The sequence below is a fragment of the Sapajus apella genome, unplaced genomic scaffold (genome assembly GCF_009761245.1).
Source record: "Sapajus apella isolate SASKATOON/1434 unplaced genomic scaffold, GSC_monkey_1.0 scaffold3, whole genome shotgun sequence".
Classification (NCBI taxonomy): domain Eukaryota; kingdom Metazoa; phylum Chordata; class Mammalia; order Primates; family Cebidae; genus Sapajus; species Sapajus apella.
Window position 1 is genome coordinate 67,337,052 of NW_022436943.1, and position 27,265 is coordinate 67,364,316.

Genomic DNA, 27,265 nt, shown 5'->3' on the forward strand with positions numbered 1-27,265 from the left:
CCTGTAATCCCAGCACTTTGGAGGCTGAGGCAGGTGGATCACTTGAGCTCAAGAGTTCAAGACCAGCCTGGGCAACGTGGCAAAAACCATCTCTACCAAAAAAAAAAAAAAAAAAAAAAACAGCCAGGCATGGTGGCGGGCACCTGTGGTCCCAGCTATTCTGGTGGTTGAGGTGGGAGGATCGCTTGAGCCTGGGAGTTGGACTGTAATTGCACCATTGCACTCCATCTTGGGAGACGGAGCGAGACCCTGTCCTGCCCTCACCCCCCCCAAAAAAAAATTAAAGTAAAAAAGGTACAATGTGGTGGCGCATTGCCTGTAGTCCCGGCTACTCCTGGAGGCTGAGGCAGGAGGATCGCTTGAGCCTGGGAGGTCAAGGTTGCAGCCTGGGAGACAGAGCAAAACCCTGTCTCTAAAAAATAAGATACCCTATGGCTCTCCCCACAACTGCTCATTCTCTGACATTTTTTTTTTTTTTTTTTTTTGAGACAGAGTTTCACTCTTGTTACCCAGGCTGGAGTGCAATGGCGCGATCTCGGCTCACTGCAACCTCTGCCTCCTAGGTTCAGGCAATTCTCCTGCCTCAGCCTCCTGAGTAGCTGGGATTACAGGCACGCACCACCATGCCCAGCTAATTTTTTGTAGTTTTAGTAGAGACGGGGTTTCACCGTGTTGACCAGGATGGTCTCGATCTCTTGACCTCGTGATCCACCCGCCTTGGCCTCCCAAAGTGCTGGGATTACAGGCGTGAGCCATCGCGCCCGGCCCTTTTTTTTTTTTTTTTCTAACGGAGTCTCACATTTCGCTCTGTCGCCCAGGCTGGAGTGCAATGGCGTGATCTCTGCTCAGTGCAACCTCTGCCTTCTGGTTCAAGTGATTCTCCTACCTCAGGCTCCCGAGTAGCTGGGACTACAGGAGCATCACCACGCCCAGATGATTTTTTATATTTTTAATAGAGACGGGGTTTCATCGTATTAGCCAGGATGGTCTTGAAATCCTGACCTCTTTTTTTTTTTTTTTTTAAACTGTAACTCTGAGGCATTTTATTATAAAAAGTTAGTACTCATATACATAAAGTAATATGTACTTAAAATTCATGATACATTTACTTCATTTTTTAGCTTGACCTAGTAGATCTTTAGCTTCATTGATTTTGGCTGCTATATAAGGAGATGCTCCTTTGTCAGGATGATTTAAAAGCATAATTCGTCGTTGAGCATCTCTTATTTTCCCTTTATTGGCAGTAGGGCTTACACCTAGTATTAATGCTGCTTCCCGTTTTGTCATTTTGGGTTCAAACCCACCTCTGTAATAGCCACCACTGAAGGCAGATTTTGGTAGACTTTGAAAAACTTGCTTTACTTGAGGCTCCATATGCTTCATGGCTTGCAAAACATAACGGCCTGCAAATCCTGCAGCTGCAATGGTCAGTCCAACTGCTACCATTGTACTGGCCATGGCTGCTGCGGCTGGGTTCCCTCGCTTCCACCGGGAGCCCGGCTCATCCCAGCGCAGAGACCGCGGCCGACGCCCGCACGCCCGGAGCAGAGCGACGCACCTCAATCCTGACCTCTTGATTTGCCCGCCCGCCTCATTCCCTGATGTCTCAATGCTCCCACTGTCCCGCTGAAGACCGGCTGCTTTCCTTTCGATTTTGGTGAGTCCTCCCTTCTGGCCCGTGCTCCTCACCGGCCCGCGTGGTACCTGGCCTCTCCCCTCCCGCCGCTTCACCACCGCCCGCCGCCTGTTCCGCACGCGCATGTTGGCACCAAGCGGTTTGTTCTCGAATTCCATCTCCACCGGAACAGGTCTGAAACCGCCCTGTACCTTGGCTTCCTCAGTTAAGCGATGGCAGTAGCCTTCTCGAGAGGGAGGTAAGGTCAGAAGACTGCAAGTGAGAAGTGCTAAGTGCACAGTGGGCGCGAGCTGTATTCTGAGCTTGGTTACTACTTGGAGGTGAGGGAAAGGCGCCCGAGAGAGGGGGACAGTGCGTGGCGAGACGTCCTAGGTCAGGAACTGCCGGGCCCAGAGTCCAGAAAACAGCTCCCGGCCGAGGAGCGTCCGCAGGGATGCTCGGTGTTGGGTCCCGTCCGTCCTTCACCACTGCACGCCGCCGGCGACCCTCTGCGCCTGCGTCCTCCTGCCCGCAGATTCCGCCGGAGGGCTTGTACGGACGCACCGGGAAAGAACGGAACTGCCGGGGCACAGAGTGCTCTGAGCCGCCTAGAGCGGACTCATGAAACCTGTGCTTTGATTGACTGGTGAGCTGAGGGGCAGGGCGGAAGTTCAGATTAGGCATTTCCGATCCATTGGGTTTAGGTTTTTGCGGCGCGGGATTTAGCGTTTTTGCTCCTTCCCTTCGCGCGTTGGAGCTGAGTGAGTCCCGGGAGAGGGCGCCTGGTGCGGGCAGAGACGGTGCCGGGGCTCAGGGGCTGAAGGACGCACCCCGCGGCTTCAGTGACCCGGGGAGGACGCGCCGAGGGCGGCCGCGGAGTGTTGAGCGCCCGCTTTGTGTTGACCGAGGGGCGGGCAGGGCGAGGGTGGCGTGAGGCACCCGCGGAGGCGGCGGAGTGTGCAGGTCCGCGGGCTGTGGTCCACCATCCCGAGCAACACTGAGGCAAGGAAGCCAGATGGATAAAAAGGGCCTCACGGAGGAAGAGAGTTTGGAAATGTCAGAGGATGAGCTGAATTGTGCTTTTTATTTTCCAGAAGAGAGAAAAGTGCATTTCATTTAGCGAGAATGGATTAAGGGAAAGGGTAGAGCTGTGGGAGAGCTGTGGTGTGACGGAGCCTGTGTTGAGGGGGAAGGAGAGGGAACAGGCAGGAGATGATGCTGGAACAAGCCCAACACTCAGTTATTGAGCAGGCACTTGGTAAATGCCGACTTACTGATTAAGACAATTAAGACTTAGTATCGTTTGCAGTTTGCTAATACTGTGTTGAGCACTTTATACATATTCTCATTTAACTCTCAGAATAGTCACTTAAGGTGAGTAGTGTCAGTTTTATTTTACGGTCTGTGGAAAAACTCAAGTCACTTACCTGACACCTCTGCATTATTAAGTGGTGGATCCAAGGTTAGAGCTCAGTCTTATTCGAGTCCAGAGCCCATGTGCCTAACAGCGGTGCTACCTGAGTCTAGGAGTGAAGGCAGAGTACATAAAGGTACACTCGTGATTCACGAAGGGCATAAGCATCAGGGGCCAGTCGAAAGCAATCCATGTCTGAGGACTGGAAGGCTGCCTCTGGCCAAGGTGTGCCTCAGCTGGAGACTATGAAGACATCAATAAGCTTAGGTTCAGCGCCGAGTCAGAAAATCTGGCCAACAGAGGCTTAAATGATGAAGATGAGACAGACAGCGTTTGTTCCAGAGTTTGTTATGAAATGCCAGGGCTCTAGAATGTGTCTCCAAGGTTCTCTTAGCTTTCCTTTGCGGTCACTCCAGACAGGGGTGTTTCCCCTTACTTCCTTTCAGATGCCTCTTGGCAAACTTCCCTTAACATCTTGGTGACGAGAACTGGGCCTTGTGGTCACCAGGGCTGAGGGAAAAGGGCACATTTCCTCCTGAACTAAACTAAGGAATTTGTTTATCTGCAGAGGGCTGTGGGGAGGTTTATGCAAAGGACAAATGGGAAGGCTTTTCTGAGAGTGACATATGTCAGTTCTAAAATAAAACCAGATCTGATTTAGATGTCCGCAGTGTACTGACAGTTTTCAGTATGTACCCAGCCAGCCCAACCTCTCTCCGGAATTTTCAACTTGTATTTCCAAATGCCCTAATTTTCCATTTATGAATGTAATAGGTATCTTAAACATTACATATACAAGACAGCTTTTATATTTAATACTTCTGCAGTCTTACTCTTTTGAGCATATGGAAATTTTATCATTTCAGTTGCTCAGGCCAAAAATCTTGGTGTCTCATCCTACATGAAATTCCTAGGCAAATCTTATTGATTGTACCTTTGAAATGTATCCATAATCTGACTGCTTTTTGTCACTTCTGCCACCACCAGTCTGGTCCAAGACATTCATCTCTAGCTGGATTGTTGCTAGAACCTTCTGACTGGTTTCCTGTTTTTGTTCCTCACCCCCACCCCATAGTCTGTTCAAAGCACCCTTGAAGTAGCAACTGTAGAGATCACATCTGAGGCCGGAGCACTGTACCCAGACCTTCCAGGCACTTCCCATCCATTCAGAATAAAAGCCATACATAGCCCTATGGCATACAAGGTACCCACCCCAGAGGGTATCCACCCCTTTCACCCTCCCCTACTGTTTCAGCCCCCCTGGCTTCCTTGCCCTTCCTTGAACACATCAGGTGTGCTTGCACCTCAGAACCTTTGCACTTAGGCTTCCTCTGCCTGGGAGTTCCCTCCCTGATATCCACATGGTGCCTGCCCTCATTCCACCCAGATCTCTGATTTGTTGTTACTTTATCAGAGGTGTTTTCCCTGGCCACCCTCTGTAAAATATCTTCTACTACCAGTTGCTACCTTCATGCTGCTTCATTCATTCTTTGTATCCTCTCTTGTCACCTGACACCACCTGGGCATTGTGTTTGTGGGTCACACATATGTGTCGACTTCTCTGTTCATTCACTGCCTCAGCGCAAGAGCCTGGTCTGCTGTTCTCAGCTGTTTGCTCTCTGCCCAGGACCTTGTATGTGGACCTGGGAAATGCAGTCCATTGTCTCTCCTGGTCAAGTCCACTGCCAGCGTCCTGGCTTTCGCATGGTGGCCTCGGGATGCTGTCATACCAGGGGCCTCAGAAAGGCCTCTCTTGAGACATCGAGAGGCATGGCAGGGAAGTGGGGAGGGGATATGGTCTCAGAGGCCACTGGCTGCTTAGTTCATCCACCTTTCCTGGGGTGTTCAGGCAACTCACAATTGGGTCTCTGCTACCACAGAACGTCTGGGCGTAGAAGTCTCAGAGCAGCTGTGGGGAGCAGAAGGCTGTTCAGGCTCCATCACACTCGTCTCCCTGTGGCTCTGCCCACCACCTCAGGACAAGCTCAGAGACCTAGTGATAGCTGTCAAACAGCTCCTTCCTGGTGGGCGCCAGGTGAATGGTACTCATGGAGACTCTTCCATGTGACCTCAGCGTTTTCTCTACAGGAGTCTCTCTATGAGGGGCTAGTCCCAGAGGGCAGACAGCTCCCTGTCTCCACCAATGTCCTCAGTTACTGAATTGAAGTCCCTGAAACATGCTTCTCACTGTGTTTTCCTGTCCCTGGACCAGGTACAGTAGAGGTCAGGATTGGGGCACACCAAGATGAGCCAATATAGTGTCTGCCTTAAAGAGCTAACTTTAGTGAGGAAGACAGGTACATGTTCCCAGAGGGATTTTACCAGTCCTGAGCCTAATGCCTTCTCCCTCCAGATCCTGACCTCAGGGCTGCGGCAAGATCTTGTCATTCCACATCATGGTTTCCTTTGAGGACGTGGCCGTGCTCCTCTCCCAGGAGGAGTGGGACTGTCTGATCCCTGCTCAGAGGGGCCTCTACAGGGATGTGATGCTGGAGACCTATGGGAACCTAGTGTCACTAGGTAAGTTCCCTCCCTGGGGCTCAGCTTCTGGGCTTCCTGCTCAAACAACCTTGAGGCTCAAGCTTGGGGCTCAAAGGCTCCTCATTCCCTGCGCCCAAAGACCAGACATCTTGACCCTGGTACCATGCAGGTCTGGTCTGCACAGAGAAGAGGCCATGTGGTACTGGGACTCTCCCTGATTTGTTTTTGTTTTTGATAAGCAGTGTCTCACTCTGTTGCCCATCCTGGAGTGCAGTGGCGGGATCATAGCTCACTGTAACCTTGACATCTGTGGTTGAAGAGATCCTCCCACCTCAGCCTCTCAAGTACCTGGGACGACAGTAGTGGGCCACCATGCCTGTCTTATTTTATTTTTTAAAGACAGAGTCTCTCTATGTTTCCCAGGTTGATCTCAACTCTAATCCTCCCACCTTGGCCTCCCAAAGTTTTGGAATTCCAGGCATGAGATAGTCAACTCTCCCTTATTTATGGAGGGAGAATATTATTCACTGTACACCTACTACATTTCTATCCTCTTGCATAAAGATAAATGCATTAAATGTTAATAGAAATTATAACGTAAATTAATTATAATTTATAATTATATATATTTATAATTTGTAAATTAATTATAAATTAAATTAATCTTTATGCATCTTGAAGGTTGGTGGTAGGATACACAGTTTATAAATGAATGTGAGGCTAACAAATGCTGTCACTTTCTTATGTTTACACAGCCTTTTGGTGGCAGATCTGGGATTTGGATCTGTTCAGTTTCAGAGCCCTGCTTTCCTTTCACTGGAATGTGCTCTTCCCTTTAGCCTTTCTGCTGGGCATCAACACCTCCTACTGTGAGTCCTCTCCCATGATGTGTTCAGGCCCCAGCTCTGTCCTGTCTATGCCCCTCGTCCCCCCGAAAAGCTGGTTTTGACCTTTTTTCAGCCCAGGCAGAGGCCTGTGTCTTTCTCCACGGTTAAAGACCAGGTAGCAGGGAGGGTCACAACCAGCACACAGACTTGGAATGCAGGTACATCTTGCCCTCTACCTGGGATGAATTTTCAGGTCTTGTTTCCCTTCTCTTGAGCAGGACTTCAAGCTTCCAAACCTGATGTCATCTCTAGGCTGGAGCAGGGGGACGAACCATGGACCACACACACCCTGAGAATGCAGGGGAGCTGGAGCTGGAGGCACAAGAGAGAAGGTGAGTCTGCCCCCACTCTCTGCTTCTGTGATAGGTGAGTAATCACAAATCCCTTCTTTGCAAGCTCCAGACAAATTTCTTGTTATCCTCAGGCCTTTGCTTTCCTCCGGTTTTTTTCTATCAAAATTTTCCTCTTTTCTTGCTGTTACTTGCCTCTGTTATCTGTCCATCAGTAGGTTTGTGTTTTATTTACCCTAGAAAATGTTCTTTCAGCCATAAAAAAGAGCTCAGGTGTCCTTCCCTGGCAGCTGTCTCCCAGTCCCTTCATTTCCATGTCACCCACTCCTTAGGCTGTTTGGGAAAAACGCCAACTACATTTTTCCTCTTCTCTGACACCACAACAACAATCAACAAAGATTTCATGACCAAATGTATGGAGAGTTTTTCCCACGCACTAAGCAGCTGTAATTCAATTCAATTCTGGTGCTCTCTTCTTGGAGATAGACTCAAATTCCAGAGGCTGAGGGCTCAGTCTCTGAGACTCCCCTCAAGACACTAGTTATAAGTCCGGGCTTTCCAAACTTCTGACCAACTGGATTCAAGTTGGGGTTCCCATGACCCTCACTTTGGGTTCTGTTAATTTCCCGGAGCAGCTCACAAAACTCAGAGAGACACTTAGATTTACCAGTTTAGGCTGGGTGTGGTGGCTCATCCTTGTAATCCCAGCACTTTGGGAGGCCAAGGTAGGCAGATCACTTGAGGTCAGGAGTTTGAGACCAGCCTGGCCAATATGGTGAAACCCCATCTCTACTATAAAATACAAAAATTAGCCAGGCATGGTGGTGTGCAGCTGTAGTCCTAGCTACTTGGAAGGATGAGGCATGAGAATCATTTGAACACAGGAGGCAGAGGTTGCAATGAGCTAAGATCACGCCACTGCTCTCCAGCCTGGGTGACAGAGTGAGACCATGTCTCAGAAAAAACATTTACTAATTTATTATAAAGGATAAAGACAAAGAAATGTGTAGGCTGAGGTATGGGGGAAGGGGTGTGGCGCTTTCATGCCCTCACTGGGTGCATCACCCTCTAGAAACCTATGCACTTAGCTATCAGCTCTCTGAACCCTGTACTCTTAGGTTTCTATAGAGGCCTTATGATGTTGGTATGATTGATTAAACCATTGGTCATGGTGATCAACTTAATCTTCAGCTCTGGTCCCCTTCTCTGAGTTTGGGATGTTGGGGCTGAGAATCCCAACCCTCTAATCATGACTTGGTCTTTCCAGTGACCAGCTTCATCCTAAAACTGTCAGTCAACATAAGCCTATGAAAAGACAGCAGTTTGGAGGTTACAAGGATTTTAGGAGTTGTATGCCAGGACACGGGGATGAAGACCAAGTATATATTTTATAATATCCCACAGGGCTTGCTGGCCAGCTCTGCTATTGCTGCTCGGAGATACCGGTTGGAGAGATGTTCTCTTCCAAGTTTCTCATTCCTGCTGTTATTCACTCAGAGCATCCCAGGCTGATTCTGGGTCTTGGGGAAACAGATGAATTAGAAAGGGTTTCTTCCTGTGTAGTGGGAGACCTGGGCATGTAAACACTAAGCAGAGCAGAGTCCTGGTGCTTCGTGCTGCCACACAGCTAATGTTGGTCATTTGTGCTTGATGCAGGCCTGGCACTGTGCTGTCACAATGAATTTATGAAATTTGCCAATATCTCTGCATAATTGGTGCCCAGGAAATTGAGGCACAGAGAGGTTAAATTCACACAGCCGGCAAGGAACAGAACAGGGTTGGGTCCCTGGCAGATTGGTCTCAGCCCCATATTTTTATCTATCTTCTTTAAAGAAATAACTTTATTGAGGTGTAATTAACATATAATATGTTAACAAAAAGTATATGATTTTATATCTTCTGACATATGTATACATATGTGAAACCATTGCCACATTCTAGAGCAAACATATCCATCACCCCCAAAAGTTTTCTCTTTCTTTGTAATCTTTTACTCCTTCCCACCTTTCTCACTCCTTCCCACTTCTATCTTGAAGCAATTACTGATTTGCTTTCTGTCACTATAAATTATATTTTCTAGAGTTTTATGTGAATGGAATCATTGGGCATGTATTCTTTTTTGGTCTGGCTTCTTATACTCAACATAATTGTTTTGAGATATGTTTATGTTGTATATCAATAATTCATTGCTTTTTATATCTGAATAATCTATTGTTTGAATATACTATAATTTGTTTATTCATATTCTGTTAACAGACATTTGAGTTGTTTTTGTTTTTTGGTTAACACACATTAAGCTGCTGTGAACATTGCCTTCCACTTATCTTGTACCTCCCTAAGATGTTGTGAGTTGTCAAGAATGGTTACTATTCTTGCCCTTGACCCCCAGGTGCAGTCATTTGTCCAGCATTAAGGCCAGGATTGGTTGCTTACCAGGGCTGCTGAATAGCTATCTTCCTGGCACTTCCCATTCTTACTCTCTTACATTGGAATCACCATCTATTGAATTCCCTATCTAGATATATATTTATTCATTTATTCCTTGTTTTGCTGAAGTACACGGTCAAACATTGAGCCCTTTTGTGTCTGAATATGGCTTTATTCTACCTCATGTTTCTGAGTCCTTAAGTATGAAATGTTTTATAAACTTCACATAAATTGAATTATTTTATTCAGTCTGACATTCATTTTTTTTAGTGTGTGTACAGTAAAGGGTTAACTAGCAGGCCTGCACTGCCCACATCCTGCATATTCCAGAGGTCTTTAGGACTAGCTCCTTGACCAGCTCCTTGGAGGTACTCGCTAAGCTGTTGGAACATTCTGCCTGATAACAGTGTTTGAGTATACCTGGGGACTTGGGTTTATGCTAACAATGTGATTTAAAGTGAATGCTTATTTCTGTTTGCCTGGGTCCCTGGGCCACAGTGTATCAGATTGACCCCTGAGGGGAGCTGTCAGGGTACCTGAGTGCCCCAAGTCTATGTACTAACCATTAATAAAAACCCTGGATACTAAAGCTCAGGTGAACTTCCTGGTCATCAACACTTTGCATATGTTGTCACAAATGGTGGCTGGAAGAATTAAGGTCTGTCCAGGTGGCCATACTGGAAGAGGATACCTGGAAGTTCACACATGGTCTCTCTTGGACCCTGTGTGGCATTTTCCTTTGCTGATTTGTAATTGTTTCCTTTTGTCCTAATAAATCATGTAATTATGAGTATAAGAGCTTTTCTGAGTTCTGTGAGTCCTTCTAGTAAATAATTGAACGTGAGGGTGGATTTGGGTACTCTTCACAGAGTGCTTTGTCTGTTTAAATGTAACACAATTATTGATAAAGTTGAGACTAAGTCTGCCATCTTGCTATTTTCTGTGTGTCTCATCTATTTCTTCTTTTTTTGTATACTTCTTATATTCTTTTGAATAAATCAAACTTTATATGTAATTTTTGTTTCTTCTCCATTAGCTTTTTAGTTGTACATTCTTTTTTAAATGATTACTCTAACGATTAAATATGTCTCTTTGATTTACTGTGGTCTACCTTAATATTTTTACCACTTCTTGAAAAATGTAAGATCCTTACAATTCCTTTTGTCCCTCTCCTGCCTTTCATTATTATTGTCACTTATTTTGTGCTTCCTACTTTGAAACCTCACTAGAGAGTTTATTCTATTGCTGTTTGTGACAATAAATATTCATTTAGATTTACTCTTTCTAGTGTTTTTCACTCCTTTCTGCAATTCTGTACTTCTATCTAAGATCATTCTTTTCAGTTTGAAAAACTTAACCTTTATTATTTCTTGTACTTAATTTGGCATTATTCTCTGAGCTTTTGTTGGTCTGAAAATGTCTTTATTTTCCTTTCTGATTTTTTCTCCTTTATTCTATGGATACGGTGTATTAATTGATTTTTGGACGCTAAACAAACCTTGCATTTCTGGGATAAATTCCACTCAGTAATGGTGTATAATTTTTTTTATATATAGTGCTATTTGATTTGCTAGTACTTTGTTGGGGAATTTTGTGTCTGTATTCATCAGAGATGCTGATCTGTTGTTTTGTCTGTTTTTGGTATCAGGGTAATACTGTTTTCATTGAATAAATTGGGAAGTGTTCTTGCTTGTTTTTTTGGAAGATTTTGTGAAGAATTGCTTTTAAGCCTTTTTTTATTCTCTAGTTCTTTAATTTCTATTATATGTTTTATTTTCTACTTTCTGCTTGATTTGGGTTTAGTTTTGTTTTTTTTTTTGTTTTGTTTTCTCCAGTGTCTTAAGGTAGAAAGTTAGGTTGTTGATTTGTTCCCTTTCTAAAAAAATGTAGGCATTGAGGGAGGGTCCCTGATGGCTGAGTGCAGAGAGCTCCGGTCTGCAGCTCTCAGTGAGACCAACGCAGAAGATGGGTGATTTCCGTATCTCCACCTGAGATACCCAGTTTATCTCATTGGGACTGGTTAGGCAGTGGGTGCAACCCACGGAGAGTGAGCAGAAGCAGGGTAGAGCATTGCTTCACCCAGGAAGTGCAAGGAGCCGGGGGACTTCCCTCCCCAGCCAAGGGAACTGTGCTACTGTGCACACTGTGCTACTGTGCTACCCAGCCTGGGTACTATGCTTTTTCCACAGTTTTTGCAATCTGCAGATCAGGAGATTCCCTTATGAGCTTACACCACCAGGGTTCTGGGTTTCAGGCACAAAACTGGGCAGCTGCTTGGGCAGGCACCAAGCTAGCTGCAGGAGTTTTTTTTTGTACCTCAGTGGCACCTGGAATCCCAGTGAGACAGGACCATTCACACCCTTGGAAAGGGGGCTGAAGCCGGGGAGCCAAGTGGTCTCACTCAGCAAGTCCCAGTCCCATGGAGCCCAGCAAGCTAAGAGCCATTCTCACTGCCAGCACAGCAGTGTGGAGTCGACCTGGGATGATCAAGCTTGGAGGGGGAAGGGACATCTGACATTACTGAGGCTTTAGTAGGCAGTTTTCCCCTGACAGTGCTAAGGAGACCAGGAAGTTTGGACTGGGCGGAACACCACAGTGCAGCAAAGTGGCTGAGGCCAAACTGCTTCTTTAGATTCCTTCTCACTATGCAGGGCATCTCTGAAGGAAATGCAGCAGCCCCAGTAAGGGGCTTACAGATAACGCCCTGATCTTTCTGGGACAGACCACCTGAGGGAAGGGGCAGCTGTGGGTGCAGCTTCAGTGGACTTAATCTTTCCCGCCTGGCTCTGAAGAGAGCAGCTGATCCTGACGAGGATTCTCCCAGCACAGCACATCAGCTCTGCTAAGGGACAGACTGCCTCCCCAAGTGGGTCCCTGACCCCCATGCCTCCTGACTGGGAGAGACTTCTTAAAAGGGATTGACAGACACCTCATACAGGAGAGCTCCGGATGGCATCAGGCCAGTGCCCCTCTGGGATGAAGCTTCCAGAAGAGGGAGCAGGCAGCAGTCTTAGCTGTTCTGCAGCCTCCACTGGTAATACCCAGGCGAACAGGGTCTGGAGTGGACCTCCATCAAACTGCAGCAGACCTGCAGAAGAGGGGCCTGACAGAAGAAAAACAAACAGAAAGCAACAATAACAACATTGACAAAAAATAACTCCCCACAAAAACCCCACCCAAAGATCATCAGCCTAAAACATCAAAGGTAGATAAATCCACAAAGATGAGGAAAAACCAGTGCAAAAACAGAAAATTAGCATCCTTTAAAATTAAAGGATATTCAGGACTTGAATTCTTCTCATTCTTCTCAGTACCATATAGCACTTATTCTAAAAATGACCATATAATTGGAAGTAAAACACTCCTTATCAAATGCAAAAGAATGGATATCATAACAGCCTTTCAGACAAAAGTGCAATCAAATTAGAGCTCAGGGTTAAGAAACTCACTCAAAACTGCACAACTACATGGAAGTTGAATAACCTGCTCCTGAATGACTGCTGGGTAAATAACGAAATTAAGGATGAAATAAGTTCTTTGAAACCAATGAGAACAAAGAGACGATGTATCAGAATCTCTGGAACACAGCTAAAACAGTGTTAAGAGGGAAATTTATAGCACTAAATGTCCATGTTAGAAAGCTGGAAATATCTGAAATCAGTACCCTAAAATCACAATTAAAAGAACTTGAGAGGTAGGAACAAACAAATTCAAAAGCTAGCAGAAGACAAGAAATAACTAAGAGCAAAACTGAAGGAGACAGAGACATGGAAAACCCTTCAAAAAAATCAATGAATCCAGAAGTTGGTTTTTTGAAAAAAATTAACAAAATAGGCTGCTAGCTAGATGAATAAAGAAGAAAAGAGAGAAGAATCAAATACACACACACACACACACACACACACACACACACACACACACACACGATAAAGGAGATACTACTACTGATTCCACAGAAATAAAACCTAAGATCAGAGAATATTATAAATACCTCTACACAAATTAGAAAATCTAGAAGAAATGGATAAATTCCTGGACACATACTCCCTCCCAATACTAAACCAGGAAAAAGTTGAATCTGAAATTGAGGCAGTAATTAATAGTCTATAACCAAAAAAAAAAAAAAAAAAGCCCAGGACCAGACGGATTCACAGCTGAATTCTACTAGAGGTATAAAGAGGAGCTGGTACCAGTTTCTTCTGAAACTATTCCAAACAATAGAAAAAGAAAGACTCCTCCCTAATTCATTTTGTGAGGCCAACATTATCCTGATACCAAAACCTGGCAAGAGACACAACAAAAAAAGAAAATTTCTGGCCAGTAACCCTGATGAACATCAATGTGAAAATCCTCAATAAAATGCTGACAAACTGTATCCAGCAGCATGTCAAAAAGCTTGTTTGACATGATCAAGTCCGCATCATCCCTGGGGTGCAAGGCTGGTTCAACATATACAAATCAATAAAAGTAATCTGTAACATAAACAGAACCTATGACAAAAACCCACATGATTATTTCAGTAGATGCAGAAAAGGCCTTTGGTAAAATTCAACATCCTTTCATGTTAAAAATTCTCAATAAACTAGATATTCATGGAACATATCTCAAAATAATAAGAGCTGTATATGACAAACCCATAGTCAATATCATACTGAATAGGCAAAAGCTGGAAACATTCCCTTTGAAAACCGGCCAATACAAGGAAGTATTCAACATAGTATTGGAAGTTCTGGCCAGGGCAGTCAGGCAAGAGAAAGAGTATTCAGATAGGAATAGAGGAAGTCAAATTGTATCTGTTTGCAGATTACATGATTGTATATTTATAAAACCCCGTTGTCTCAGTCCTAAAACTCAAGCTCATAAGCAACTTCAGCAATGTCTCAGGATACAAAATCAATGTGCAAAAATCACAAGCATTCCTATACACCAAAAGTAGACAAGAAGAGAGTCAAATCATGAATGAACTCCCATTCACAATTGCTACAAAGAGAATAAAATTCCTAGGAATACAACTTACAAAGGACATGAAGGACCTCTTCAAAGAGAACTACAAACCATTGCTCAAGGAAATTAGGGAGACACAAACAAATGGAAAAAAATTCTATGCTCATGGATAGGAAGACTCAATATTGTGAAAGTGGCCATACTGCCCAGAGTAACTTATAGATTCAGCGCTATTTCCATCAAGCTTCCATTGACTTTCTTTGCAGAATTAGAAAAAAGCTACTTTAAATTTCATAGGAACCAAAAAAGAACCTGTATAACCAGGACAATCCTTAGCAAAAAGGACAAAGCTGGAGGCATCATGCTACCTGACTTCAAGCTATACTACAAGGTTACAGTAACCAAAACAGCATGGTACTGGTACCAAAACAGATAAATATATATTACCAGTGGAACAGAGCAGAGACCTCAGAAATAATACCACACATCTACAACCATCTGATCTTTGACAGACCTGACAAAAACAAGCAATGGGTAAAGGATTCCCTATTTATTAAATGGTGCTGGGAAAACTGGCTAGCTATATGCAGAAAACAGAAACTAGACCTCTTCCTTACACCTCATAGAAAAATTAAGATGGATTAAAGAGTTAAATGTAAAACCCCAAACCATAAAAACCCTAGAAGAAAACCTAGGCATACCATTCAGGACATAGGCGTGGCCAAAGACTTCATGACTCAAACACCGAAAGCAATTGCAATAAAAGCCAAAATTGACAAATGAGATCTAATTAATGAGCTCTGTACAGCACCAGAAACTATCATCAGAGTGAATAGGCAACTTACAGGATGGGAGAACATTTTTGCAATCTACCCACTTGACAAAGGTCTAATATCCAGAATCTACAAGGAACTTAAACAAATTTACAAGAAAAGAACACAACACCATCAAAAAGTGGGCAAAAGATATGAACAGACATTTACCAAAAGAAGACATTTATGTGGCCAACAAACATATGAAAAAAAGCTCATTATCACTGGTCATTAGGGAAATGCAAATCAAAACCACAATGAGATACCATCTCATCCCAGTGAGAATGGCGATCATTAAAAAGTCAGGAAGCAACAGATGCTGGTGAGGCTGTGGAGAAATAGGAATGCTTTTACACTGTTGGTGGGAGTGTAAATTAGTTCAACCATTGTGGAATACAGTGTTGTGATTTCTCAAGGATCCAGAACCAGAAATACCATTTGACCCAGCAATCCCACTCCTGGGTATATACCCCCAAAGAATGTAAATAATTCTGTTATAAAGACACATGCACACGTATGTTTCTTGCAGCACTATTTACAATAGCCAGGACTTGGAACCAATCCAAATGCCCATCAATGATAGACTGGATAAAGAAATTGTGGCACACATACACCATGGAGTACTATGCAGCCATAAAATAGGATGAGTTCATGTCCTTTGCAGGAACATGGATGAAGCCGGAAGCCATCATTCTCAGCAAACTAACACAGAAACAGAAAACCAAAAACTGCATATTCTCACTCATAAGTTGGAGTTGAACAGTGAGAACACATGGACACAGGGAGGGGAACATCACACACTGGGGCCAGTCAGTGGGTAGGGGGGAAGGGGAGGGTGAGCATTAGAACAAATACCTAATGCATGTGGGCTTAAAACCTAGCTGACAGGTTGATAGGTGCAGCAGACCACCATGGCACATGTATACCTATGTAACAAACCTGCACATTCTGTACATGTATCCCAGAACTTAAAGTAAAATTTCAAAAAAAATTCTAAAAAAAAAAAAAAAAAAAAAAAACTTAAAAAAATGTAGGCATTAACAGCTACAAATTTCCCTCTAAGCACTGATTTAGCTGCATCCCACAAGTTTTGATACATTGTATCTTCCTTTTCATTCATCTCAAAGTATTTTCTAATTTTGCTTGCTATTTTGTGTTTGTCCCATTGGTTATTTAGTACTTTGTTGCTTAATTTTCACATATTTGTGAGTTTAGCAAATTACTTCTTGTTACTAGTTTCAGTTTCATTCCATTGTGTTTGGAGAGCATAATGACAAGAAAACTTGTACAGTTTCAGTCTGTTAAAACTTATCAGGCTTGTTTTATGGCCTAGCCTATGATTTATCCTGGAAAATATTCCACATGTGCTTGAGAAAAATGTATATTCAGTGGTTGTTGGGTGGAGTATTCTCTAACAACTATATGTTTGTTAAGTCTTGTTTGTATATAGTGTTCTAAATCTTATACTTTTGTCCCTCAGTATCCATGGGGGATTGGTTCCAAGAACCCCTGCAAATACCAAACTCCACAGATGCTCAAGTCCTTTATATAAAATGGTATAATATTTTCATATAATCTATGTATATCCTCCTATATACTTTAATATAATATAATTGCTATGTAAATAGCTGTTATACTGTATGATCTAGGGAATAATGACAAATCTGTATATGCTCAGTACAGATGCAACCATGCTTTTTGTTTAATTTCCAAATTAAAAAAAATCTCTGGTCACTTGAATCCATACATACAGAATGTCTGTTTTTACACTGCTGTAAAGAACTACTTGAGACTGGGTAGTTTATAATGGAAAGAGATTTAATTGACTTACAGTTCCACATAGGTGGCGAGGCCTCAGGAAACTTACAATCATGGAAGAAAGTGAAGGGGAATCAAGGCATGTCTTACATGGCAGCAGCAGTGGGCAGGGAGGGTGGACTTTTCAAGCACTTTTACGCCATCAGATCTTGTGAGAACTCACTATCACTAGGACAGCATGGGGGAACCACCCATATGATCCAGTCATCTCCCACCAGACTTGACTTGAGCATCTTCCTCCCTCAACATGTTGTGAGTACAATTTGAGATTAGATTTGGGTTCGGGACACACAGCCAAACCATATCACCTAGATACAGAGGGCCAACTGTATTTCCTTGTTGATCTTTGGGTTAGATGTTCTATCCGCATTGAAATTGGGGTTTGAGCCGAGTGCGGTGGCTCAAGCCTGTAATCCCAGCACTTTGGGAGACCGAGGCGGGTGGATCACAAGGTCAAGAGATTGAGACCATCCTGGTCAACAAGGTGAAACCTCGTCTCTACTAAAAATACAAAAATTAGCTGGGCATGATGGTGCGTGCCTGTAGTCCCAGCTACTCGGGAGGCTGAGGCCGGAGAATTGCTTGAACCCAGGAGGCGGAGGTTGTGGTGAGCCGAGAGTGTGCCATTGCACTCCAGTCTGGGCAACAACAGTGAAACTCCGTCTCAAAAAAAAAAAAAAAAAAAAAAAAGGAAAAGAAAGTGGGGTTTGAAGTCTCTGAGAACTGTTGTTGAACTGTATATTTCCCCCCAATTCTTTCAACCTTTCATTGCACATACTTTGAAGCTCTGTTGTTAGCTGTTTATATGTTTACAATTGTTGTAACTTATGAATTGACCCTTATATTGTTATAAAGTGTCCCTCTTTATCTCTGGTAGCGTGTTATGTTTTAAAGTCTATTTTGTCGTTATTAGCATAACCACTCCAGCTTTCTTATGGTTGCTATTTGCGTGACACAGAGAGTATCTTATTTATGATTTTTCAACTTCACAATGGTGCATGAGATATTTAACATTTTACTATAAAATTGGCTTTGTATTAGATTATTTTGCCCAACTGTAGGCTAATGTAAATGTTCTCAGCATGTTTAAGGTAGCCTAGGCTAAGCTATGATGTTTGATAGGTTAGGTATACTAAGTGCATTTTGACTTATTAGTCCATTTTCACACTACTATAAATAAGTACTGGCTAATTTGTAAAGGAAAGAGGTTAATTGGCTCACAGTTCTGCAGGCTGTACAGGGAGCATACTGGCTTCTGCTTCTAGGGAGGCCTCAGGAAACTTACAATCATAGTGGAAAGTGAAGGGGAAGCAGGCACATCTTACATGGCTGGAGCAGGAGGAAGAGATACAGGGAGGAGGTCCCACATACTTTTAAACAACCAGATATCACAAAAATTCTATCACAAGAATAGCACCAGGGGGATGATGCTGAGCCATTCATGAGAAACTGCCCCATGATGAAATTACTTCCTACCAGGCTCCACCACCAGCATTGGAGATTGCATTTCAGCATGAGATTTGGGTGGGGACAGATCCAAACCAAATCAACTTACGATATGTTCGACTTACAATGGGTTTTTCAGGACATAACCCCATTGTAAGTTGAGGAGCATCTGTGTATCTTTTTCCATTCTTTTACTTCCAGTCTGTGAATCTAAAGTGTATTTCCTATAGACAGCATATAGTTGGATATTGTTTTTTAATTCACTGTGATTCTTTCTGCCTTATTTTCTTGTTTCTTTTTTTTTCTTTCTGCCTTTTCTTTGAATTGTCACGTTTATTGTTATTTTTGTGTAGTTGGGTTCATATCTGCCATTTTGTTCTTTGTATTTTGTATATCTCATGTCTTTTCTGTTCTACCATTCCTCCTTAATTTTTTTCTTTGGCATTGAGCAGATTTTATTTTATTTTTATTTTTAGAGTCAGGTCTTGCTCTATTTCCCAGGCTGAAGTGCAGTGGCCTGATCATGGCTCTCTGTAGCTTTGAACACCTGGCTGAAGGGATCCTCCCTCTTCAGCCTCCCAAGTAGCTGGCAATACAAGTGTGTGGCGCTGTGCCTGGCTAAGTGTGTGTGTGTTTTTTTTTTGTTTTGTTTTCAATTTTATGTTTAGAAACAGGGTCTTGCTATGTTGCCCAGGCTAGTCTCAAATTCCTGGCCTCAGGTGATGCTCCTGCCTCAGCCTCCCAAGTGACTGGGATTATAGATGTAAACCCCTATGCCCAGCTGCATTAAGTACAATTTTTCTATTATAACATTTTAAAAAGTAAACAACAACAACAACAAACATTTTAAATTACTTTACTGGTATTTTCACTTTTTGAAAGTTATTTTTTTAGTGGGTACTCTAGAGCTTATGGTGGAAATAGATGCTTGGAGCCACAAAGAAAAATTAGCACTGAGACAGAGGATCTTTCAGCAACACAATTTTTACTTCCTGGACCGCAGGAAGGGTACTCTCATTAGCCATTTTGCCACAGGAGTACAATGAACAAACGAAAACACACAAATTTATCCTTTATGCGTTTGGGATCATCCTTATTGCTGTGTCTGATCTTCGTTGGCTGGAACTAGACCTCACAATTTAAACTAAACCCAATTGGCTAATAACTTAATACTTTTCTAAACAGGTAAAAGCAATGGAGAGCTGGGACATGCCTGTGAGCACGTCCAGCACAGATATCTTGGTTAAAGTACAAGGACATAGAATGTACTATGTGCCTGTAAGCATGGCATGCCTAAGAGCTACATAGGATAGGGCTTAACAAAGTTATTGGCACACTTATTCTTTAACAAGCAAGAAAACTTTAAAAAGGAGCTTTTCTACTCACAGCTTACCATATATATTTTATCAGAATTTACTTTTGATTTATACTAACAAAACCTTGTGAGATATAGAATTGTTACTCACGTATAGCTCTATTTATTATTCCTCCTTTGTGTACTGTTATACAATTATATCTGTTTGTTATAAACCCTTTAATACATTTTTATAATTTTTACTTTATATAATTTTATGTCAATTGTGGAAACAGAAAAGAAATAAGAGCAAGTATATGTTGGTAAAGTTTTTAATGGTTACTTTCTTATTTACCATTTATGGTTTTCTTCATATATTCCTGTATATTTACTTTCTTATTTACCATTTATAGTTTTCTTCATATATTCCTGTACATTCAGGAAATATCTGCTGTCATTTCCTTTGTCCAGTACAGCTCTGCTCTCATCCGCCTCCTTTGTGCTGTTGTCATATATAATAAATTTTATATCTTAAAGCCTAAACAATATAATTATATAAAGTCGATTTCTACAATTGCTTTTTGAATTAGTTAAGAGATTAAAAACATACATTTATACTGTCTTGTATAATTACAGAATTAACTTTATCTTTGTTCTTTGTGTTTTGGGTGGGTTCTCATTTCTATCTGGGTTTACTTGCTTTCAACCTGAAGAATTTTCTTTGGTATTTTTTGTAGGATGGATGTGCTAGCAATAAATTCTCTGCTTTTATTTATCTGGTGATGCCTTTCTTTCATTTTCACTTTTGAAAGATAATTTGCTGGGCAGAATTTTTTTTTTTTTTTTTTGGGGAGATAGTCTCACTCTGTTGCCCAGGCTGGAGTACAGCAGTGCAATCTTGACTCACTGCAGCTGGATTTAAGTGATTCTCCTGCCTCAGCCTCCTGAGTAGCTGGGATTACAGGTGCATGCCACCACACCCAATTTTTTTTTTTTTTTAATATTTTTAGTAGAGATGGGGTTTTACCATGTTGGCCAGGCTGGTCTCGAAGTCCTGCTCAGGTGATTCACCCACTTTGGCCTCTCAAAGTGCTGGGATTACAGGTGTGAGCCGCTGCACCCAGCCAGTTTAGAAAATTCTAAGTTGAGAGTCTTTTTCTTTTAGTACTTTGTATATGTCATCCATTGTCTTCTGACCTTCATTAGTTCTGATGAGAAGTCTGCTGTTTATCATATTTGGGTTCCCTTGTACATAAATTGTTTTTCTCTTGCTTTCAATATTTTCTCCTTGTCATTGACATTTGACATTTTTGCCATGATGTTTCTGGGTGTTGGTATCTTTGTGTTTATCCTACCTGGAATTTTTTGGACCTCTTGGATGTGCAGTTTAATGTTTTTCAGCAAATATCAGAAGTTTTCAGCCATTATTCAAGTATTTTTTAAATTGTGGCAAAAATATATAACATGAGGATTAGTCTACCTTCTTAAACATTTTCAAGTGCACAATACAATAGCAAAATGCTGTACAGCAGATCTCTAGAACTTTCTCAAAACCTTGCATGACTGAAACCCAGTACCTACTGAATAGTAACTCCCAATTTTTCCCTCTCACCAACCCCTGGCAACCACCATTGTACTTTCTGTTTCTATGAGTTTGACTATTTTAGATACCTCATGTAAGTGAAACTATGCAATATTTGTTCTTCTATGACTGTCTTATTTCACTTAGCATAATATCCTCTGGGTTCATTTATGTATTAGCATATGACAGGATTTTCTTCTACAATATTTTCTGGCTGAATATTTCATTATATTGATATGCCAGATTTTCTTTATACATCCATCTGTTGATGGACATCTACGTTGTTTCCACCTCTTGGCTATTGTGAATAATGCTGCAATGAACATGGGAATGCAAACAGATCTTCAGGATTCTGGTGTCAGTTCTTCTGTATAATTATCCAAAAGAGGGATTGCTGAGTAATATGATTGTTCTATTTTTTTAATTTTTAAAGAAACCTACATTGTTTTCCATGGCTGTGTCATTTTACATTTCTATCATCACATCATCAGCAACACTTGTTATTTTTCACGTTTAAAAAAAAAATAGCCATTCTGATGTGTGTAGTGATATCTCATTGTGGTTTTCATTTGCATTTTCCTGATGATGTTGAGCATCTTTTCATATATTAATACCTGTTGACTATTTGTGTGTCTTCTTGGAGAAAAAACTTGGCCCACTTAAAAAAAATGGGGTCTTGCTGTATTGTCCAAGCAAGAGTACAGTAGTGCTGTCATGGCTCGCTGCACCCTTGACCTCCTCTGCTCAATAAATATCTTTACATCTCACAGTTCTTGATCCTGGAAGTCCAAGATTATGATGCAAGCATGATCAAGTTCTAATGAAGGCCCCTTCTGAATTGCATACTGCCAACCTCTTGCTATGTCCTCACTTGGCAGAGGGCAAAAGCCTCTGAGGTCTCTTTTATGAGGGCACTAGTCCCAATTATGAGGAACCTGCCTGCATAATCACCTCCCAATAGCCCCACCTCCCAATATCATCACCTTGTGATTCAGCATATGATTTTTGTTTGTTGTTTGTTGTTTTAGAGAGAGTCTCACTGTTGTCCAAGCTAGAGTGCAGTGGTGAGATCATAGCTCATTGAAGCCTCAAACTCCTGAATTCAAGCAGTCTTCCTGCCTCAGCCTCCCACATAGCTGGAACTGTAGGCATATACCACCATGCCTGGCCTGGGCCTTGTTTTATTGGGAGGTTTTTGATTATTTCAGTCTCCTTATTTTAGGTATAAGTCTACTCAGACTTTCTATTTATTCATGAGTCAGTCTTAGTAGGTTGTATATTTCTGAGATTTTATCCATTTCTTCTATATTGTTCAATCCATTGTCATATAATTGTTCATAGTTGTAGCTTCTAATCTTTTAATTTCTCTGGCATCAGTTGTAATATCTTTTTCATATCTGATTTTGAGTTTTCTCTTTTAATCTAGTAAAAGGCTTATCCATTTTGTTATTTTCAAAAAGCCAACTGTTTTGTTGTTTTTTCTGTTGTTTTCCTATTCTGTTGCTTTCTATAGATTTTGCTTCTTTCTACTCTAATGTCAGTTATTTTTTTTTCCTTCTCACTTTGGGGTCAGTTTGTTGACCTCTAGTTCCTTGAAGTATAAAATTGGGATTATTTTAGATCTTTTTAAATGGAGGCAAATTTATTGCTATAAATTATCTCTTAGTACTGCTTTTGCTTCATCCCATAAGTTTTGGTATGTTGCCTTCCCATTTTTGTTTATTTTGAGATATTTTCTAACTTCTCTTTTGATTAGTTCTGTGAACCCAGAAAATATGAAATAAGTCTCAGTTAATTTAGAAAGTTTATTTTGCCAAGATTCAGGATGTGCTGTGACACAGCCTCAGAAGGTCCTGACATCATGTGCCCAAGGTGGTCAGAGAACAGCTTGGTTTTACACATTTAGACATGAGACATCAATTAATATATGTAAGAAGTACATTGGTTTGGTCTGGAAAGGTGGGACAACTTGAAGCAAAGGAAGGAAGACTTCAAGTAGGGAGGGAGATTTCAGGTCACAGATAGGTGAGACACAAACAGTTGCATTCTTTTGAGTTTCTGATTAGCCTTTCCAAAGGAGGTAGTCAGATATGCATCTATCTCAGTGAGCAGAGAGAGAATTTTGAATAGAATGGGAAGCAGGTTTGCCCTAAGCAGTTTCCAGCTTGAGTTTTCCTTAGTGATTTTGGGGGTCCAAGATATTTTCCTTCCACTGTTCTTTGACCATTGGCTGTTATTCAAATATTTTCTTCTGCAATTCTCTGTCTCCTCTCCTGCTTTTCCTATTGTGTGTGTATTGATGGGTTTAAAGATATTCCACACTTGCCCAAGACTCCATTCATTTAAAAAAATTTTTTTTCTCTCAGTTTATCTTCAAGTTTATTGATGGTTCTGCCAATTCAAATCTATTGTCGAGCCTCACAAATTAATTTTTAATTTTGATTATTGTACTTGTTAACTCCAGGATTTCCATTTGGTTGCTTTTTAAATAAATTTTGTCATTATTGTTATTGTATATTCAGTGAGACATTCTCTTTATACCTACCTTTACCTCTTTAATCGTGGTTCATTTAGTTTTTTGAACATATTTATCACAGCTCCTTTGAGCTTTGTTAAATCTGACTTCTGGTCTCTCTCACAGGCAGTTTGTATTCATGCATTTTTCCTGTGGGTCACATTTTATTGTTTTATTTGCATGTCTTCTACTTTTTTTTTTTTTTTAAACTGGGACATTTTGGTCATATATTGTAGGAATTCTGGTTACTGGTTCCCCTCCCCCTTCTCTAGAGCTTGCTTTTGTTGTTTGCTAGTTTATTTGTTTTATAACTTAGACTATTTCAGTGACATATATTTCCTTCACATTATGGAGCCTCGAGCATACTCACTGTCATCTTGCAATGATAACATTTTTGGCACAACTCTCTGCCTCTTTTCCTGATCTGCCTGTGAAGTTATCTACTTCAGATGGCATTATATCATTCCCATTAGGGTCCTCTAATTACAGGCAGATTGCTCTGGTGTTTTTGATAGTGCCCTAAGGACAGTGGATCCCAAACTTTTTGGCACCAGGGAACAATTTCATGGAAGACAATTTTTCCATGGATTAGGTGAGGAGGGATCATTCTGGGATGAATCTGTTCAACTTCAGATTATCAGATAATTAGGTTTTCAGAAGGAACACACAATCTAAGATCCCTTACATGTGCAATTCACAGCAGGGTTTTTTGCTCCTATGAGATCCAAAGGAGCAAAGGCTGATCTGACAGGATGCAGAGCTCAGGAAGTAATGCTCACTCTCCCAATGCTCACCTCCTGCTATGCAGTCCAGTTCCTAACAGGCCACAGACCAATACCAGTCCATGGCCTGGGGGTTGAGGACTCCTGTCCTAGGTCATAAATTGCTCAGCAGTCTGATCCAATTAAATTTGGGCAGAAATATTGTTTAAAGTCTGTCTTTGAGGTTAGTTCTGACTCCAGAAGCTGTCTCTTTCCCTAGTTCTCTCTGATAAACCAGCTGACCTGTGGTTTAGTTTCTTGTTAATTAAAAGAGCTATTTTTGAGAGTTCCCCTAGACTTGAACCTCCCCTACACTCTGTTTCAAATAAAGTCAGTGCTTTAAGGGAGAGTTTCAGAATTTGCTTATGGACTGCCTCTCCTCCTAGGCAAACTTTATGAGACACTTCCTTGGGCACTTCCTTGGGCAACAATGTATGGAACCTTGTGGAACCTCTGCCTATGAGTGAGCTCAGGCCAGAGCAGTCAGGGCCTAAATAGTCCTGGCCTGCTGTGCCACTGTCCTTGGAAAGAGGCTGAATGGAGGAATGGAGCCCTTGTCCTGTTGGCCCCATTCACTGGAATTTGACCTCTTTCCCTTAGAGTTGGAGGGGATGAAAAGGGCTGGTGGCCTATCCGCCTGGTGAGATATGGTAAGCTTACATTGGAAACTGAGGGGAGAGGGAGCCCCTTCTTGGCCACATATCACTGGAGTGGACCATCTGTTGTACTGAGCTGGGGGTGAGGGAGGGGGTAGAGCAGGTTGTGATTCATATGCCACAAACTTTCCAAGAAGGAGGTTGGTCTGGGGAAGAGAGGGAAGTGAGAGAGAGGATGGAGGAGAAGAGGAAGAGAACAAAACAAACAACCTTTTTGCTCTTCTATTCTTACCAAATTTTAGTTGAGTTTCTTGAATAAATATTTTTCCTTTGCTGTTTTCCCTTAGGGCAATTTCTGGAGACTTTAAATGGTTGTTGGGTTTGTTTTTTCTTTTTAAATAATTGTTGCCCGCTTCGTTTGACAAGAAGTGAATCCACTGAATTCCTTGTACTGTTATCCTGGAAGTGGAATTTTCAAGCTTTTATTTTTGAATAATTTTTTGATGGATGTAGAATTCTCGGATGGCAGTTATTTTCTTCAGAATTAAAAAGCATCCTTTTGTCTGTTGTTTTCCTCCTTTAAAATCACAGTCAGCCTTCAGTCTTATTGTTACTTTGAAGATAATATGTCTTTTAACTCATGCTATTTTTTGATTTTTTTTTCCTCAAGTATTCAATAGTTTTGACTGTGTTATACCCAGGTGTGGTTTTCTTTGTAGATTCTTAGAGCTTCTTGAATATGTGGTGATATGGTATGGCTGTATCTCCACCCAAATCTCATCTTGAATTGTACTCTCATAATTCCCATGTGGTGTGGGAGGGACCTGGTGGGAGATAATTGAATCATGGGGACAGTTTCTCTCATACTGTTCTTAAGGTAGTGAATAAGTCTCACAAGATCTGATGGTTTGATAAGGGGAAACTCATTTCACTTGATTCTCATTCTCTCTCTTGCTTGCTGAAATGTAAGACATGCCTTTCACTTTCCACCATGATTTTGAGACCTCCCCAGACATGTTGCTATGGCTGGTCTTGAACTCTTGGACTCAGGCCATCCATAGGCCATCCACCTGCCTCAGCCTTCCAAAGTGCTGGTATTACAGCTTTGAGCCTACATGCCTGGCTGATTTGTTTTGTTTTTGTATTTAGAGATGAGGTCTTGCTATATTGCCCAGGCTGGCCTCTAACTCCTGGTTGCAAGCATCCTCTTGCCTCAGTCTCTCAAGTAGCTGGGGCTATAGATGTGTGCCACCACACCCAGCTCTCATTTTTAGTTCCTTGCCCCTCTCCTCTCTTCCCTTCCCTTGTCTTGTGGTTTCTCATTTTGTTCACATTTATTTTGTCTCCTGCCCGGCAAAATAACACCTATTAAAATTGTCTTTTAGACTTTAGTCCAGAGACGACCTTGAGGACACAACCCCTCAGATACCCCAGAAATTTTTCTCCCCAAATTCAGGATGTTTATCTTCTAGGATACTGTTTGTAAGTTTCTAGAGTAAATTGTGAAGTTTGCCTTTTTCCTTTCATACTCTGAATGGAAATATCAATCCCTCTGTAGTAGTAGTTCTGTGAGTAGTTCATGGAACTCTATTAAGACTACCTAGTCCTATTTTATTTTATTATTTTATTTTATTTTATTTTATTTTTTGAGAAGACTCTGTCACCCAGGCTAGAGTACAGAGGCACAATCTTGACTCACTGCAGCCTCCACCTCCTGGATTCAAGCTGTTCTCCTGCCTCAGCCTCCCAAGTAGCTGGGATTAGAAGCACCCGCCACCATGCCCAGCTAATATTTGTATTTTTAGTAGAGATGTGGTTTGGCCATGTTGGCCATGCTGGTCTTGAACTCCTGACCTCAGGTGATCTTCCCATCTTGGCCTCCCAAAGTGCTGGGATTACAAGGATGAGCCACCATGCCCAGCCATAATTAGCCCAATTTTAGACCTCATCCAGTTAGTACTTTTAGCTCAGTCTCCCTGTCTGAGAGCAGTGCAGACTCAAGTAGCATCCCATTATAGCTAATGATAACGATTTGCAAAAGGGAGATTCCATTGTTATTTTATGGTATCTTAACACGAGGCTGCCCTCTTACTGTTCTGACCTCAGTTTTCCTTCCCACAGTCTTTGGATCCATGTGACTTAGTGGTTTTTGTTTGTTTGTTTCATTGGTTGCTTTTAAATGTTTTTTAAAAAATAAGCTTCCTTTCTTTGGGTCTCAGAATTCAATTTTGTAGTTTTCACAAAATTTTTTGATACTTTTGTTCATTGGAAATGTGTGATGTGGGACTGTTGTGTATACTTGACCTTTTTGCCTTGTGCTGCCCCAGCTGTTGCCTGAGTAGATTGCTTTTTTCTGGTTTTTTTTTTTTTTTTTTTTTTTTTT

General features: G+C 41.8%; 3 protein-coding genes across 4 annotated transcripts in view; 2 read left to right on the forward strand and 1 right to left on the reverse strand.

Annotated features, from left to right (window-relative positions):
• Positions 1-1,022: 1,022 nt before the first annotated feature.
• On the reverse strand, positions 1,023-2,299 carry LOC116535914 (putative uncharacterized protein ZNF252P-AS1). Its single transcript, XM_032257429.1, is given in 3 exon segments — positions 1,023-1,967; positions 1,970-2,122; positions 2,125-2,299. Coding segments are annotated over 3 exon segments (1,185 nt in total). The 3' UTR covers positions 1,023-1,110.
• The window catches only part of LOC116535760 (zinc finger protein 16), an 88,804-nt gene continuing 63,345 nt past the window's right edge, over positions 1,807-27,265 (forward strand). The window contains exon 1 of the mRNA XM_032257136.1: positions 1,807-1,874. The gene's annotated coding sequence lies outside the window, so the exon portion shown is untranslated. The remainder of the gene's footprint in view (positions 1,875-27,265) is intronic.
• The window catches only part of LOC116535749 (zinc finger protein 252-like), a 30,260-nt gene continuing 5,109 nt past the window's right edge, over positions 2,115-27,265 (forward strand). The window contains exons 1-5 of one of the 2 annotated variants that reach the window (XM_032257100.1): positions 2,115-2,261; positions 2,710-2,989; positions 5,118-5,241; positions 5,383-5,549; positions 6,616-6,729. In XM_032257100.1, the coding sequence (XP_032112991.1) occupies positions 5,426-5,549; positions 6,616-6,729 (238 nt within the window). In that variant the 5' untranslated portion in view covers positions 2,115-2,261; positions 2,710-2,989; positions 5,118-5,241; positions 5,383-5,425. The other variant, XM_032257108.1, reaches the window with a different exon arrangement.